General features: G+C 42.4%; 1 protein-coding gene across 2 annotated transcripts in view; it reads left to right on the plus strand.

The window, feature by feature from the left end:
* The window catches only part of SLC35F3 (solute carrier family 35 member F3), a 145,723-nt gene that overhangs the window by 105,365 nt on the left and 23,415 nt on the right, over positions 1-16,943 (plus strand). For both annotated transcript variants that reach the window (XM_052671831.1, XM_052671838.1), the window contains one exon: positions 7,824-8,148. In XM_052671831.1, coding sequence (XP_052527791.1) covers positions 7,824-8,148 — 325 coding nt within the window. The remainder of the gene's footprint in view (positions 1-7,823; positions 8,149-16,943) is intronic.

Consider the following 16,943-nt stretch of genomic DNA (forward strand, 5'->3'; position numbering starts at 1 on the left):
ACAGCTGACATCTGCAGAGCTTCAGTCACTTCCCTCTATTGCTTTTTTCACTCCTTCCTGGTTTCCTACCTTGAACTGAGCCTTTCATCCATTCCAGCACTTTCCCTGGCTGCTGCTTATTTTCTGTACAACCCTTTGGAGTTGTATGGGATTTACAGGATTTTTTTGGATTTGTTGTTTGGAATTTTTGTCAGAAGCCTTTTAAAAACCTGGAAAGATAAACTCCATCTCCTTCATCAGTATGGCCATCAACTCCCACCCACAGACACCAGGAAGGCTCTAGGTTGAGTGATCTAGTCTGTCCGGTGGGTACCACTGAGCAGACACCTAATGAGCGTGGCTGAGCAATGGCTCTATGTTATGCTAGGATGTTTGTTCCCCACTATTGCTCATTCTAATACTTACTGCTCTGTTTCACAGTTGAGTTGGCAGCTAAATGGCTGAACTTTGTCTTTCAATGAAAGTGGCAGGGAAGTGTGTGCTCCTCTTCCATGGCTCAGTGCATTAAGCACCTTCGCAGCTGTGGCAGCTCCCCAGCTAGGAGGAAGATGGAGCCCATCTGCTCCAAAAAGTGCCCTGCTGTGCACCCCTGCCAAGGCCAGGGGAGCCAGGTATCAGCAAAGCTGGTCTGCTTGAACTAGAATACGCCCTTGTTTCTTGGGAAAGCATTAACCGGGGAGGTCATTTGCCCAGAGAAGGAGAAAGTGGTATTTTAGGCTTGTTCCAGTGATTACTTCAAACATAACCATAGAATATCCTGAGCTGGGAGAAACCCATGAAGATCGCTGAACCCAACTCCCAGCTCCACACAGCACCACCCAAAATTCAAACCGTACTTCTGAAAGCACTGTCCAAACTCCAGCACTCGGGGCCGTGCCCACAGCCCCGTGCAGCCCGTTCCATGCCCTCCTCCTGTCCACCTGTCCCCAACCCCACAGCCCCTGCCCTAACATTCGGGCCCTGCCGCTGTCACACAGAGCAGAGCTCAGCGCTGCCCCTCCACTCCCTGAGAGCTGCAGCCACCGTCAGGCCTCCTCTCAGCTCCTCTGCTCTGTGATGAGCACACCATGGGACCTTAGCCACTCCTCGTACATCTTGACCTCTAGACCTTTCACTGGCATAAATAAATTACCTGCAAATTTTCAAATTGAATGCATTGAGTTGCAGTCATATATTCAATTCAAAGAAAAAATTTGATCATGTCTCTTTATCAGACTTTTGTAAGGTCTCTCTTAGCAGAGAGAAATGTCCCTCACTTCACAGTCACATTCTGTTGGTCTCTTGCAGTGCATACAATTGCAAGCAACTATTTTATTTTGAAGGATGAAGCACAGGAATAGTAAAATTTCATCAAAAATCTCTGATGCACACCTTGAGAGATCCCTGACATAAAATAAGTTCTGTTACTTATACACATTAGCTACATATTTTCCAAGAGATGCTACAAAAATAACGCCTCTTGTTTTATCATGTTGGCCCATGGTGTCAGAGGCAGACGTTGGTGGTATGGCAGTAGTTGTTGAACCTTCCTGCCAACATTCCATTGCATGTTGTTGCTGTGTGACAGATGGCAGTGGAAGGGCAGTGTGACAGAACGTGTCTGACATGAAAGTGGGTACGAAGCAAAGGTGTGGAATTGAATTCCTTCATGCAGAAAATGTTGCATGCCTTGACATTCACTGATGCTTGCTGAGTGTTGATAGAGACCGAACAGTGGATGTGAGCACAGTTGAGTAGTGGGTGGTGTGTTTCAGCAGCGGTGACAAAAGCTGTGGGTCTACTTCTACTGGTGCACATTGTTAGAAGCATGGCATGCAGGCTCTCGTTCATCGCCAATGAAAAAACATAGCTAGTGGTGGTGATTGTGTTGAAAAATAGTGTTTTGCAGCTAAGAGTTTGCTCTATCAAACAGAGTTACTGTGTTCACTGCAATGTTGTAGTTTCCGTGAAAGTAAATAAGGAGGTCACTTCAGAGTGACCTACACATATGCAGCCCAACAAAATTTCCTCTTCATTCAGTGCAGCCCAGGCAAGCCAAAAGGTTGGACATCCATGTCCTGAGACCTCACTCTTTAACCTCACCAACTGTGTAGAAAATGCTTTGGCAACACTCTCAACATTTCAGATTTAGACAGATAGTGGCAATTAGAGACATTATTTTGTGGATTTGGCACTTATTCTTCTCTTTATAGGATGATGCCTCAGCTGTTTTTAGCAGCTTAGTTCAAAAATCCCGGACAGCTGAATAATGCATAGCTACTGTGGTAGGTGGAAATGGGATAAAAATACTTGAAGGAGTTTGAGAGTCTGCCACTGAGACAAATAGTAATCTCTGTCCAGAACATAACCACCAGAAGTCATTGTATGATTTTTTAGGTATGTTGGTAAATGGTAATTTTTGAGCTATTTCCCACTGATCTCTCCTTGTTACTGGATGAAGACAAGGCCACATAGCAGCCAAGGTTGTGCAGATGTACCTTTGTAGCATCCAGCTCTGATCCCCCTGCACATTACATGCTTCTAGAGCTCCTAACCACTCTGAGGATCAGTCGCTGTGTTACAGGGTTGTGTCTCAGCTCCTTCTCCCTTATTTATTATGAGCATGCAATACTTTTGCAAGCTTTACAGTCTTGTTTTATGCAATGCCCAAACAGCTACAAAACATTTAAGAGACTAGCAAAAAACAAATGCCTTGAGGATGGCTTAATGGTATTTGTCAGAGACCTGTGAGGATTCTTCCTTCTTTCGAAGATTTTGCAGAAGCCTGACTAAAAGAGCTATTTAATAATATGCCTACATTATGCTTACATTCAAGCACATTCATAGCCTGGGGAAGCTGGTGGAGCTGTACATAATCATTAGGTGCATGTTTCAGTCCCTAATAGACAGGACCTTAGTCTGTTCTTAGTGTCTCTGAAGGGCTGGCAAAGGCACACTGTGCTTTTGTAGTACTTCTTTCAGTCATTTGCTGATGAGTTGGAACAGCTAAAGCAGTTCACTGCTGACAACTGTATACATATATATATCTGCCCAGCTCAGAGCCTGCCACGATATCTGTGTGGCTTTACTCTTGATGCCTGACAGCCGTGGTAGGGAGGTGGAACTTCACTCAGTCACCTACACTAGTCAATTCTGAGCTTACCACCTCAGCCTGTTTAGGGCTAGTGGAGAGAAACAAGCACTTGGAGAAGGTGATTCATCTGGCTTGTTTTATCATTTCCTTTAAGATGAGATAAATCGTGCTATGGAAATGTCTTTTTTTGTGTCTACTAACTATGCAGAATGTGTAAATGACTGTCTCAGATACATGAATCTGCACAGCAGATGTCTCAGACTGGTAAGTTGAATGCCACCCATGGTTTCTGTCAGTATCACATGTTTAACAAAGGCAGCGTGGTACATTATGGCCCTATGGTAAATGTTTAACTGGCAAGCTGTGCACAGGAGCCTTAAGTCATTAAGAGAGGTGTAAGATTCTTGAAGTGAACTGGACAGGCTGCTTAAAGATGATACCACCACTGGATGGCTTTTCTCTTAACATAATGCAAGCAAGCAATTGTAGGCAGTGATAAAGGCCACTTCATCAAAGGCATGTGTAGGATAAGCTGTGCATTCCAGTGCCTGATTTCTCCCTAAACTTAGCCAGAAGCAGGGGTTCACTAGCTCAGGTGTAGATGGCCCTACCACAGGTTTATGGACTTATCTGAAAGAAGTCTCACCCTTAATGGAGGAAATGGAGAATGCCTGTTTTCTGGGGTTATGTATCCCAGTGGGAAATGACATTGACAGCAGCACTGGAGGTGATTTCCTTCAGTTGCTAGGCTGAAAGGGAAGGAGCGAGGAATGGTTCCAGTTGAGATTTATGAAACAGGAAAATGAATGAACAAAAGGGAGAATGAAAAACTAAATTTAGTAAAAGCATGATAGGCATTTTTGATCCATCTTAGCATCTCGATTTACTCTTTTTGGGGATACAGTAGCATGCAGAGCAGTGTGCTGCAAAGGGCAAAGGAAGGAACACAGGAAGTCTGGAGGAACATGTCCAGAAATAAAATTCTTCAAAGTCCTGCCTCATCCATTCTGAACCATTTTACCATTTTTAAATTACCATAGAGTCTAGTGCCAGCTGGCCCTTGTGCAGTTTTACAAATAGGATGAGAAGCTTCTCATCCATGTTGAGGGTTCGGTCACCCCATCTGTGCACCTGTGACTTTTGTGAGGGAAACTTTTTCTGCAGGAACACAGGGACTGGGCAAGAGAGCTACAACTTTGGATGTCATGCGTGCCAGCCGGCAGGCAAGTCCTCAGCGCAGTAAATTGCACCCTGCTTTAGAATTATGAAATCTAGAGTTGTTTCAGTTGGAAGAGACCATTAAACATCATCTAGTCCAACTCCTCTGCAATGAACAGGGACACCTAAAGCTAGATCAGGTTGCTCTGAGCCTCCTCCAGCCTGGCCTTGAATATCTCCAAGGACAGGGCATCCACCACATCTCTGTGTAATCTGTTCCAGCACCTCCCCACCCTTTTGTAGAATACTGCTGCTTATATGCAGTCTAAATCTACCCTCTTATAGTTTGAAACCATTTCCCCTTGTCCTATTGGACCCTGCTAAAAAGTCTGTTTCCTTCTTTCTTATAATCTGCTTTAGATACTGAAAGGTCACTCTCAGATCTCCCTGAAGCTTTCTCTTCTCCAGGCTGAACAGCCCCTCTCTCAGCAAGTCCTCACGGGGGAAATTTTTCATCCCTTGAATCATTTTTGTGGCCTTTTTCTAGACGTGCTGTAGCTGGTCTCTCCTGTTCTGAGGTCTCCCCATCTGGACACAGTACGCGAGGTGAAGTATCACCAGCACAGAGTAGAGGGGCAGGATCACCTCCCTTTCCCTGCTGGCCACACTTCTTTTGATGCAGCCCAGGATATGGTTGGCTTTCTGTGCTCTGAAGGCACAAGGCTGGCTCTTGTCCATCTTGCCTCCACCAGTGCCCCCAAGTCCTTTTCAACAGGGCTGTGCTCCATCGTTATATCCCCCAGCTTGTACTGATAGTGGGGATTGCCACAACCCTGGTACAATACCTTCTACTTGGATTTATTGAACATTATGAGGTTCACCTGGGCCCACTGCTGAAGCCTGTCTAGGTCTCTCTGGATGGCATCCTGTCCCTTGGACATATCAACCACACCACACAGCTTGGTCATCCACAGATATGCTGAGGGTGCACTCAGTATCATTGATGAAGATATTAAAGAGCATCAGTCCCACTACCGACCCCTGGGGGACACCATTTGTCACTAATCTCCATGCAGACATTGGGCCATTGACCATCACTCTCTGAGTACGATCTTGCAGTCATCTATCAAACTATCTGTCATCTACTTGATGAGTCCACTCATCAAATCCTTATCTTTACAATTTGGAGAGAATAATGTTATGTGAGATTGTCAAAGGCCTTTATGAAGTCCTGATAGATGACATCAGTGGCCTTCCTGGTTTCATTTTTGTGGTGCCCAGCTGTCCTCCTTGGGAAGCATTCCCATGGGTGTTCATGAATATGCGTGAAGTCTCACAGCTTGGTGTTACAGTGACAGTGCCCATTAGAAAAGCTTGAGGGGAAATTAAAAATTCAGTCATCATTGTAGAGTTTGTGTGGTGGACAGTAAAGAAGGTGCTGGCACCTTCACTATTTGGTGCAGTTGAAATGATTGTACAATGAACCCTGACCAATCTGTGCAGGTAATAGGGAAAGAGGCATTCATTATAAGTGGTGTAAAGAAAGTGCATTAAAATGCTTTTGAATGAGCTAGAGCTTCACATTCAGCCTTATTTCATTTCTCACTTCTTCTGATGTTTAGCAGGTAGCTTGTAAGCTTCCCGCTGTATGTTGAACACAACACTGTGTTAACTTTGGATAATTTATTGGCTTGCTGATTTACCTCCCATTATATGAGAAGCTGCCCACACAGTCTTCTGTAGAAAGCTGAAGTAAGTGCAGAGATCAGGAACATCCCATCACTTTAAAACCACTCAAACACCAACAGTAATCTAGATGTTTATTCTGTTGCTGCTGTATGTTTTTCTTAGATCTCAAGATATCAGAGGCCACAGTTTTTTTGTGTTACAACCATACCAGGTGAACTAATGATACTTCTTAAATCATAGATTTCTTGTAGATAAAGCAATAATTAAATATGCTTATCCATTAGAATAAATCTTTTCTTTGGTAATAAATCAGCTTAATCAGGTAAATACAAATTTAGTTTAACCTGCAGTAAGATTTTTTAAAAGATTGTCCATTCCCAACACCAGTGGCCACCAGTATAAGGAAGGACTTCTGTGTGCAGATCTCTCTTAGTCTACTTTGAAAATATATAAATGTTTGGCAATATAGTCTCTCGGTATCCTTGCTGTACTTAGATTTCTTTTTCTGCCTTTCAGTACAGCCAGTGACCTTTGGATCTTTTGAAGTTGTAGACTACTGAATTTCAGCATGAATTTCTGTTATTTCTTCTTAAAATGGATGGACCAACTGAACTGAAATCACCCTTTAAGAGAAATCCCTGCTGAGTGTAGCATGCAGGTGACTGTCAGGTTCAGCAGCAGTTTAATGAGATTAATGTACACTCCCTAAAGGCAATGGTCTGCTGATGAGGTCTGCCAGCACCTTTAGATCTCAGCAAGAATTGAAACACCTAGCTTGGTGTTACTCATTCAGTCACAACCTAGATACTGTGCCTGCTGATAGGTAAGATAGGAAGGTTCTAACAACTTATGTTTAAGGAGATAAGTGAAGGGACAAGGTTTTCTTAGAAGAGGAAACATTATTAAACCCAGTGCCACAGTATGAAAAAGAGACACGTTTTGAGAAACGTAAGCCAAGGGGAGGCTTATGTTTCATGGCTGTCATGTGGTTGATTTGAGATCAGAAATACAGCAGGTGACATCTTTAAAAGCGTCGCCTGGTTTGTGCAGTGTCTGTGATTGGGATGGTGAGTGCTGAGGTGTGTCCTGAGAATCTCCTCTGCTATGTTATGCTGTGTGCTGGGATCAGCAGTGAGATGTGTGTGAAACTGAGCTTTCGGGCAGAATCCTGAGCTCGGTTAAACAGGGATATGTTGAATTTAACATGCTGTGTTGTGTTTGGTGCAGAACTAGTGCTGAAAAAAACAAGGGTGGCCTAGTCTTAGGATGCTCTTAGGGCAGCCTGTGGTCTGATTTGTGCCCCTGGGCTACAACCTTAGGAGAACTGGAGACCACTGAAATGCTTGATGATCCAAGTTCAGTATGAATCACAGAACGTACATGGTGGTGGGCATGCTTAACTGTGAGATGAAACACATTGTGCCCTTCCTCCTCCTGAAGAGTCATTATATTGCATAAGCTGCCCAGTTCCATATTTTCCAAGGCAGTAACAATTTCGAGTGTTGCTGTAATCTCCTTTGCTGTTTCCCTACACTCAAATCCATATTTTTTATTCATTTACATACCCCAACAGCATCAGTTTTAAGTGATGTGTTAAATCTTTCTACGTACATCAGAACAACATGCAATTTTAATCTCCATTTACTCAGCAGTTCCTAAATCTAGAGGTGATAATTACTATTTACATTCTATGCCTCAGTTGAACCAGCGGCCTTGCAATGATCTAAAAAAGAATGGCATTTTGTGGCAAGGTCTGGTTTGGGTTTGGTTTTGTGTTTTTTTTTTCTGTTGTTACTGTTTGTTTGTTTTGCTGGTAAGTTGCTGACTTCAGAAGGGCCCAGGGTGTGAAAACTGAAGCGTTACCTGGACTTCCCTAGTAAGCCTTGTGTTTTCTTCTCCCCAGGGGATGAGCGCTCCCGGGAGTCCCCAGCCCCAGCTGAAGCACAGATGCAAGCCGGGGCAGAAGGAGGTGGAAGGGTGAGCCGCTGTTGCTGGAAATGCTCCGTGACGCAACTCAAGAAAATTTTCTGGGGTGTGGCCGTGGTCTTGGGTGTCTGCTCATCCTGGTCGGGTTCAACCCAGCTAGCAAAACTGACCTTTAAGAAATTTGATGCGCCCTTCACTCTAACGTGGTTTGCAACAAACTGGAACTTTTTATTCTTTCCTTTGTATTATCTTGGACATGTTTTTAAGTCGGCTGAAAAGCAGTCTCCGAAGCAGAGGTACAGGTATGGGAGCTTTTGTGTTGTTTTGTTTTTTTCCCTGTGGCTCTTGCATGGTGCTCTGCCCCTAAGCAGACCTTTTATTCATTAGATCGAACCTGCGTTTGCTTGCCTCTTCAGGTTTGTTGAAGGGTGTTCTGAATTAATTCCGTCATGCGCTAGATGTTGTTATTATTCTTAATACAGTTTGACTCCAAAACTAAGAAGTCTGGGTTTATTTAAAATAGCTAGAATTCAGTTAATGGAGGTCCGTGTTTTCTGTAATGACTTCTCAAGAGTTTTCTGTTCAAACTCCTGTGGCTATCATTTTTTCATCACTGTCTTTTTCCTCTACCTTGCAGCTGACTTTCATAACAATCTCTTGAGTAAGCTTAAAAAAACTTTTTCCAAAATCAAGATTCGTGCAGTGCCTCAAATAGTCAAGCAAAAAGGTATTGCAGTATTTTCCTGGCATTATGCCCCAACATCTAAGCCTAGACTCTGATCCCAGTTAAACTGGAGCAGTTTTGTTTATTTCCGGGAGGAAGCACAGTCATAACCAAGAACAGCATTTTGTCTTCAGCACACCTTATCTTCACAGCATGCCAAACCCGCAGAGCCTGAAGCACTCACAGAAAGCCCTGAGTGCCCATCCTCCATGAGGGGCTGAGGTTGCTGCTGAAAGGACCGCCTCTCGGTGAGCGCTCCTTCATTTCATCTTCTTTTGGCTTAAAAAAGGCATCTGGGACAGATGGGATGAATCAGCCATCAGGACGTCCTGTGTCAGAGCCTCCCTGATACATGAAAGGATGTGAACAACATTTTCCCCTTCTGTTACACAGTGGGACTCACAGCTTTTTAATGAAGCAGCTTAGAAAATAAACAGTAAGAAGTACATGTTTCTTAGCTTGCAGAAGCAGCCATGGGGAAGAAACTCACTACAGCAAACATGTAAGAATTCAAGGTACTTAGTTCTTTTATACCTCAGATTACTAGGGTTAACATTATTAATATTGAAATTGTGCTTCTTAGCTTTAGTTGTATTTTCCTTCTGTTCTAAATTATTGAGGCAGCTGCAGATAGAGGAACTTAACACTGATGTTTGTAGAACAGAACCCAGTAGTTATAAAGACGTTTTCATAAGATGCCACATTTTGTTTTTCAGCTTGTGTTTGTCATTTACTCCGTAGCAGACATATAGGCTTCAGAGATGCAAGAAGAATGAAGAGTAGAGAAAGCAACACCTGAATCTAAAAACAATAAAGAATGTTAGTCCCAAACAGCTACATTTTATTTTCTTCAGTTAGCCTGTATTTTTCTTTCCAATTGTGCTCAAACAATGTTCTAAATACTGATGAATTCTGGAGTGGAGGGTGACTGTGGTTCATCATATCCCTGGTATTATACTCCTCCTTGCTGCAGTTAGTTGATACAGCTGGTAGCTTTACGTCTTCCATTTAATTAAGTGATGACTGAGTCGGAGAGCAGGTGCAAGCCCTGCAGCCTGTTTGGAATACAGGGGGACATCATTACTAATTAGCCTGCAGCAGGCTTTGTGAAGAATGTGCATTTGTGAGTCTGAGTAGTAGACTGACTAGAGGGAATTTGCAGGGTTTTTATTGCTGTCAGGGTAGATGGGTATTTGGAGATTTGGCTTTGTTTCTTAGTTTTACTGCAGGTTTGTTTTGTGGTTTTGAGCAAGTCTCTGTAGACCTCTGGTTCTTTCTGCTCTCTGGATGAGGCAGAGCTTCAGGAGAACTGTCACCTACCATGTGTTTTTGTAGCTAGTTATTTGAGTTATTTCAGTGGTGTTGTACAAAGAACTGCTGTACTTTTCACCTCCTCACTCCATTTTGGCTGAGATCTCACTTGCACGTAAGTCAGATTCTGGGCTTTAGAATCGCCTTCTAGTTAGTCCCTGTATTTGTGTATGCAACTATCTGGAGACTTGATAGGTCTGTGAGGCATGACCACCTTCAGAAAAGCTTGTGCTCCAGGCACAGCCAGACTTGTTAGGGAGGCTCTGGATAGGCTTCTAGACAGTTAATAGTTCTGATGGGGTGCTAACAAAAAACTTCCTCAATCATTTGCTACTTCTATCTTCCACATTCGTGTATTTTATAATATACATATCTATACATATAGATATACATATAGATATACATATCTAAACCCTTTGGCAGGAATTTGCAATGAGATAAATGAAGAGCAGATAGTTAGAGAAGGTAGAAACATGACATCTAAGTCACCTCAATAAGTAGTAGTAAGTAGTTACATGGTAAGTACTATCCTGTGTAAGCACCAGTAGACATACCACTTGTGTCTGCAGCACAGAGAGCTCCTGATTTCACTGAAGCAATGTTGCAACTGTCCAAATTGTATCCATGCTAGTGGAGCCCAACAAAAAATCTCTTCCCTACCTTTGAGGTTGAATTAAGACAAGCCAAAATACCTGCATTCATATACAAATTGACGCAGGCTCCCTGTGCAGCTCCATTGAATTCAAGAGTTGTACCCAAATGTAGATCAATTGGGACGGTTTGTCCCATGCTTGCTGCCAGGGATGCTGTGCACTCTTTGCACAGGACTTTGTCCTTGGGAGATGACCCAGGAAATTCTAGCAGGCCTCAGGAGAGCAGGTCATCACTACTCTTTCACTTCTTGGAAAAGCAAATTATTGTTAATTTCAATTGTTGTCCAGTCCAGAAATAACATATGTAATGATTTATGCACCTAATGGATCATTTAAGAGTACTTCATCTTAACTTTGTACTTCTTGCTTCCAAACTGCTTTATAAAATGACACATTTAATCTGATGGGCCGCCCTCCATCATACTTACGTTATTAATTTATGAGGTAACATAAATTAAAAGCACTAGAGCTTAAAGCTTCTTTTGTGCATGGAAGATGAAAATAAAATCCCTATAAAACCTTGTTTAGTTTTGCGTCTCTCCAGGCAGAAGAAAACATACCTTGTAAAGATGCAGTCTGTGTGCCAGCTAGGGGAATAGCTGAGGACTCTGTTCCCATTTTAGCAAGAGAATATTTCAGAATGCTTGTTTATTTTGATGATACAGTTTCATCTGAACGCTTTTGAGAAGTAAAGGGCACACTTTCTGCAATGGTCTGTATGATTATTTATGTAATTGTTTATTATTGAGATCTTAATTGTTACTTCATAAAGCACTGGGGCTAAAGAAAGCACCAGAAGCTAAAACTAAATCTCTTCAACAACCTCAAATGCAGGGGATGTGTGAGGTGAATGCAAGAATCGACACATATACCTGTACTGATCCACAGCCACGTTTGAGCATGTCTTGATATGTTCCTTCTCACTGAATCATAGTTTCATCTCTATGCTACCCCAAACTACTGCCTCTGATCTTTCTGGATTTGAGTATTGTTTTTTGAAAGGAAGGAAAAAATTGGGGGTATAGAAGTATAGTTGTTCTTTGGAAGGGAACCAAAATACTGAAAGCAGTAATGGAAAGGGGCTAGCACAGCAGGTCTTCTGTATGCTAATTTACCAACATTAATTTCACAAGAATCACTTTTGATTAAGCTACATAAGTGTTCAGAATTGAGACTTGGTTTTTCAGTGACCAGTGCGATCAGTGCTGTGGCTTCACATGATAACCAGAAGAACATGGGTCAGTTTCTCAATGTGTTTCACATGCATTTCTGCTAGCATGGAGGAGATGAGGCAGTAGCCCAGCATTCCCAGTAATTCCATGCCTCTTAGTTCAATCCTGACTCATCACTGTCCTCCTCTTCTGCAGACAGAGAACCTGGCCCTACAGGTGCTGGTATCACCTGGGCATGATGCAGTTTTACAAATTAAGAAGGTCAGAGCCTGATTTGATGTGGCTGGCTACATTTTTACTATTCATTCTCAGCATTTTGTATTCACACGTCTCACTTACCCAACAGCATTTAAATGTTCTAGTGTGGTTGACTTTTGGCATCCTACTGATTTATATTACTACTTAGGTGGGAGCATCACCACCGAAGCAGTCCACATTAGCAGAGTCGTAAATAAACTAAAAAAGCATCAAGGCATGGTGAATACAAGTGTTTTTAGCAAATGTCACCAAATGAAGCATGTTTTCTTTCAAAAAACTACAGTTTATAAACTTTATTTCTCTAATTCACTACATGAGACTTAAAATAATACTTATTTACTTTCTGTTCCTCAAAATAAAATAATTTTATTGTTCAAGTTCCCCTTAGCTTTTTGGGGAAAAAAATCAACATCCAGAGAGAACTCTTGAAGTTAGAAGGTGCAGCATCTAATTCTTGCCTGAGTTAGATACAAATTAGGAGTAGCTGCAATTTATAATGTTTTGATCTTTGTGGTAGTCTGTCAGAGCTTAAGTGTGTGCTTGGGATTGAAACAGTTAATTAAAAATATACTGTTGAATAGTTACCATACTCATAGTCACCTATGTGTCTGCTGCAGGTATCTGAATTGTTGATCATGTGTTATCAGCAGGCTACTGTATCACTTCTTATGTTGTTTTCAGTGCTTCTCTACAGTAAAAAAATCTGCACTTTTTCCAAGGTTTTTGGCTGAAAACAACGCCAAATTGTACTACTAACCAAGTAGCAGAAGTAGTGACTCCTGCTGGAACAACATGATGCCTGAGGTAGGAGCAGTGTTGGCGGGCATCCACTGGCTGTCCAACTTGCTGTGCGTACAGAGTCAAGCTCAGTCACGGGTATTGATTTGGGCTTAGCTCAGCTGAAGCATAAGCCACAGAGCTCAGAGTGTTGCTATTATCAACTTCCATTTCTCTAAGCTAAGGACTTACCTCTTCCTGATGGAAACTGTAGCAGCTGCTGTCCCTTTCCTTTTGAAAATTCCATGTATCACAGTGGACAGTAGGATTAGATGTCACTCCCTGGAGGTGGCTCCTAGTTGCTATCTTGTCATAGTGCAGCTCTGTTGTCTTATTGCCAGGTTATCGTTCAAATAATTGTTTCAGCTGTTTCCTGGTGGAAGCTTGTTTTCTTAGGTGATTAGTAGCACAAGGTTGGAAACGACCTGCAAGATCATCTAGTCCAGTTGTCCTCCCATTACCATTGCTACCACAAGCCACTAACCCATATCTCGTAGCTCCTCATCCAGACACCTCTTGTACACTCTACCTCTTGGCAACTCTACCACCTCCCTGGACAGGCCATGGTTTCTTGCTCTTTGTACCTTCTGAAACAAAATTTTCTCATCCAGCTGTCAAAACTATGCTCTGTGAGCTGCCCATTCTGGAGGAAATACGTAGTCCTCTAGTTCCAGAATATTTCTATACTATCTTCTTGTTCATGTGAATTTTTTCTATGCACAAGACAGTAGTAGGGACTAGATTATCTAGGAAATTTACCACAGCTGCCTCCTCAGTGCCACAATGCATATGCCAGCATTGCCAGCTAGGATGCCAGATTTCCTCCAAAATGCACAGGGAGAGCAAACACCTGAAGAGAAGACGGAAACATGAGGCGATGCAAAGGAGACATGAGGTAAACAACAAGATAGGCAGAGAAAAAGTCTGTTTGCTGCTGGTGAGAGCCCTCCAGCATCCGAGTTGGTTGCCTGCTTGGATTTGAAGTGGCACTGCTCTTAATGTTTTCTATTGGAGAGTTTAAGAAGCTTCTCCTGGACCCAAGTTCAGGGTGGTAGTTTTTCTGCTCTTCAAGTGTATGGTGTGAGAACTCAGTACCTACACCGATTTGATGATGTGAGTGGCTGGCAGAACATCCCCAAAATCAGCACCTGTGCCCTAACTTCTCTGGAAGTTATTCTCACAATGTTGCTATTAGGTGCATAAAGAGACATGGTTGTGTTTACCACCCTTTCTAACCCAAACTTTTGTGGCTACTTTCTATTTAGGTAGTCAGCTCTGCTTTTGAGGGCTCGTGTCTTAGTCTTGGTAAGAACTTTTTAGGAATCTGATTGTGGTGGAAATGGTAAGTCATGGTCTGAACTAGTGATTGAGCAAGGCAGGGGAGCTCAGGTGCACGCAATGTACCTGAGTGAGGGCTGGAGCCAGGATCCACCCCTCTCCAGACCTTATTTAAGGGCTGGCAGTGGAGGCAAGGGTATCTTTCTGAAGATCCCTGCCTACCTGAGGTCTTCTAAAGGTAAGTAGTTTTTCTTCCTTTATTTCTGCGTCTATGACTGTTGTTTTTGGGCTTGTTCTCATTTGCTGCAGCCTAGGATAGTGCTACCCTGCTACTGTTGCTGTACTTTCCATCAGGTTATTACATTACAGTGATACTTTGTAATTTGGTCTCTAAGTTTCTGAAGATACACTTGGAGATTGCATTTGTATTTCTGGTCACAGTATTCTGAAAAGAGTCTAATGTTCATGCCTGGTGAAAATCTTTCCCTTAATCAGAAGATTTGTCATCTTTTGAAGATCACTTGTTGGTGGTCAACTGTCCTGTTTAGATTTCTGTGGAATGCTAAGCAAGAATAAAAACTGGTACTGCCTGACTGGGAGAAGTACATGTTCTTTAATCGTGATCCTGGCTTGTGAAATCGTTCCAAGGATGATTCCGTTAAGTGGTGTCCAGTAAATTAGGCTTGTTCCTTAATTTTGTCTTATCTCCTGTGTCTTCACAATAATTTTATTGTATGCTTCCTGTGAGGTAATGGTGCTTGAGGCAAAGACTAGAAACAGAAGTAATTCTTACTGCCGAAAGGCAGGGCATGTGCTATGAAACAACGTGTTTATATAATGGCTTTTGCTTGGAAGAAAGACTCCTGCAGCACTGGATGACCCCTGGTCAGCAGTTAAACTGCAGGCAAAGAGTGCTTCTTTAACTAACCTTCTGGTTAGAAAGGTAAGCTACAGACTTCTGTGTTTCTAGGCCTTGTCTCAGGAGAACACAAGGGTAAACATGCTGATCCTACCTATGCTGACCCCTATACTCTGACTGAGATTATGGAACTAAAAACAGCAGAGCTGGAGGGAACCCAGAGGTCTCCTCCTCCCTGCCCACCTCCAGCACTTTGCCTCACTCATTGTATCAAGCACCTTGATCCCCAGAGTACAAACTCATTAAACAAAGGCTATCCTACACAGGTTCTGTCACATTGTTTATGACAGCAATAGAAACAGCGCAGCTCAGGAGGAAGTGGTGAGGAAGTTTAGGGGTTTTTTTTCAGCCCAGATCTGTGTCAAAATATCTTGAAGGCTGCTACCTCTAAAGCTGTTTTAAACAGGGGAAGTGCCTGTATGGTAGCAGACTTCGTAGCTGTAATTAACAGCTCTCAATAAAGATGGATGATACAATGTGAGAAGTGTTTGAGGCTGGCAGCACTAGAGAAGTGGAAAAATCCTTTTTGTCCTGCTGCCTAGTGGTTATGGGCTGTGTCCAGATTTCCCAGAATTATTTTTGTTTGTATTAAAAGGCAGCCTCATATAAATTCATAAGTACCTGGCTCAAGATCCTGTTAGGGCAGGGGCTGAGGGGTCTGGCCACTCTTGTTTGTTAGTCAGAGCTCTAGGTGGAGAAACAGCCAAAAATGAAGGTTAACAATAGCATAAGTGTCTATGAACAGGGTGTCAGATCTTGAAAAACTCTGTCAGGCAGTTAAATATTACAGTCCATGAAAATCCATAGTGTTGGTTTGTGTTTGTTTGTTTTTTTAGGGAAACATTGGTAAAATATGGGCTGGTGGGTAAACAGGTTTGTCTATGCTCTTGCACGCCTATGTACAACCATTTCTGTGTTTTCCAATGCTGAAATACCTATCCAAACAGTAGCTTCCTGCCAGAAAATCTGCTGGGAAATTGAGAAAGTGAACAAAATCCATTGCTGTTTTCCGTATAAGTGGTGGTCAGTGAAAACCACTTCTCTTTGGTGCTGCTATGAAAAAGAAACAGCCTTCGTGTTGGTTTATTTGTCGGTCAGGGCTATTGCTGTGTGAGTTTAAGGAAAGAGACTCGTTTACTTCATAGTCTCAGTCATCACTGTGTCGTGTTGGTCCCTTGTACTCAGTAAGCCTATACTAATCAAGTCCACTGTGGCCTTATTATCCATCCTCTCCTCCCCATATCCCTGATTTATTTGGTTTCAGCTGCTTGTGGTTTTTTAATTTCCAAATCACATTCCTTCTCTTTAGAGCTGGATGGTTACTTATCTCTTTGCTTAAGCTGCTTATTTTGCCAGTTTATTTTTCCTCCATAACTTTGAAAACCTTCCACTGCACCTGTAAAAAGTTCAGACTCCCACAGGGTGAATGGGCCTCTGGAAGTCTAAATGAAGGATGACATCTCCTGTTCCTTTCAGTAGATGCAAATGCTAAACTTGAGGGACATCATGTTATGTGAATGTCCTCTCAGCATTAACCTTCCTGTAGGACATTGAGTGTCCTTGGATAATGTGAGCCTGGGCCCACTTACTACAGAAGAACTTTTCTGTATGACATCTGGCATTTGTATTTGCCTTGCCTCTAAAAAGCATGTTTTTTTTCCTTTTCATTTAATAGTCTTTTTTTTTTCCCCTTAATTTGCTTCTCTGTATCTTTTGAAAATTACATGCTGCTTTTTCTGTGCTGAAACTACAGTTTTCTTCACTAGTCTGGCTTTTTATGCTTTCAGCTGGAGTACATGTAGATTTCCAAGTACAGAAAGAAAATTCTTCAGCTGTGAAAAACTCTCCTATTAAATAGCACACTAGAAAATAGCCAAAAACTCTCAATACTTTGTAGGAATACCTTGAATAAAAATGAAGGTAATTCTGTCTGATATTTCTGCCATCTTACAAATGGTGCTGCTGATAGACATCTCTCCAGGGTATCCTGAACATCAGGTTGTAA

Source organism: Tympanuchus pallidicinctus, unplaced genomic scaffold (genome assembly GCF_026119805.1).
Source record: "Tympanuchus pallidicinctus isolate F22 unplaced genomic scaffold, pur_lepc_1.0 scaffold1, whole genome shotgun sequence".
Classification (NCBI taxonomy): domain Eukaryota; kingdom Metazoa; phylum Chordata; class Aves; order Galliformes; family Phasianidae; genus Tympanuchus; species Tympanuchus pallidicinctus.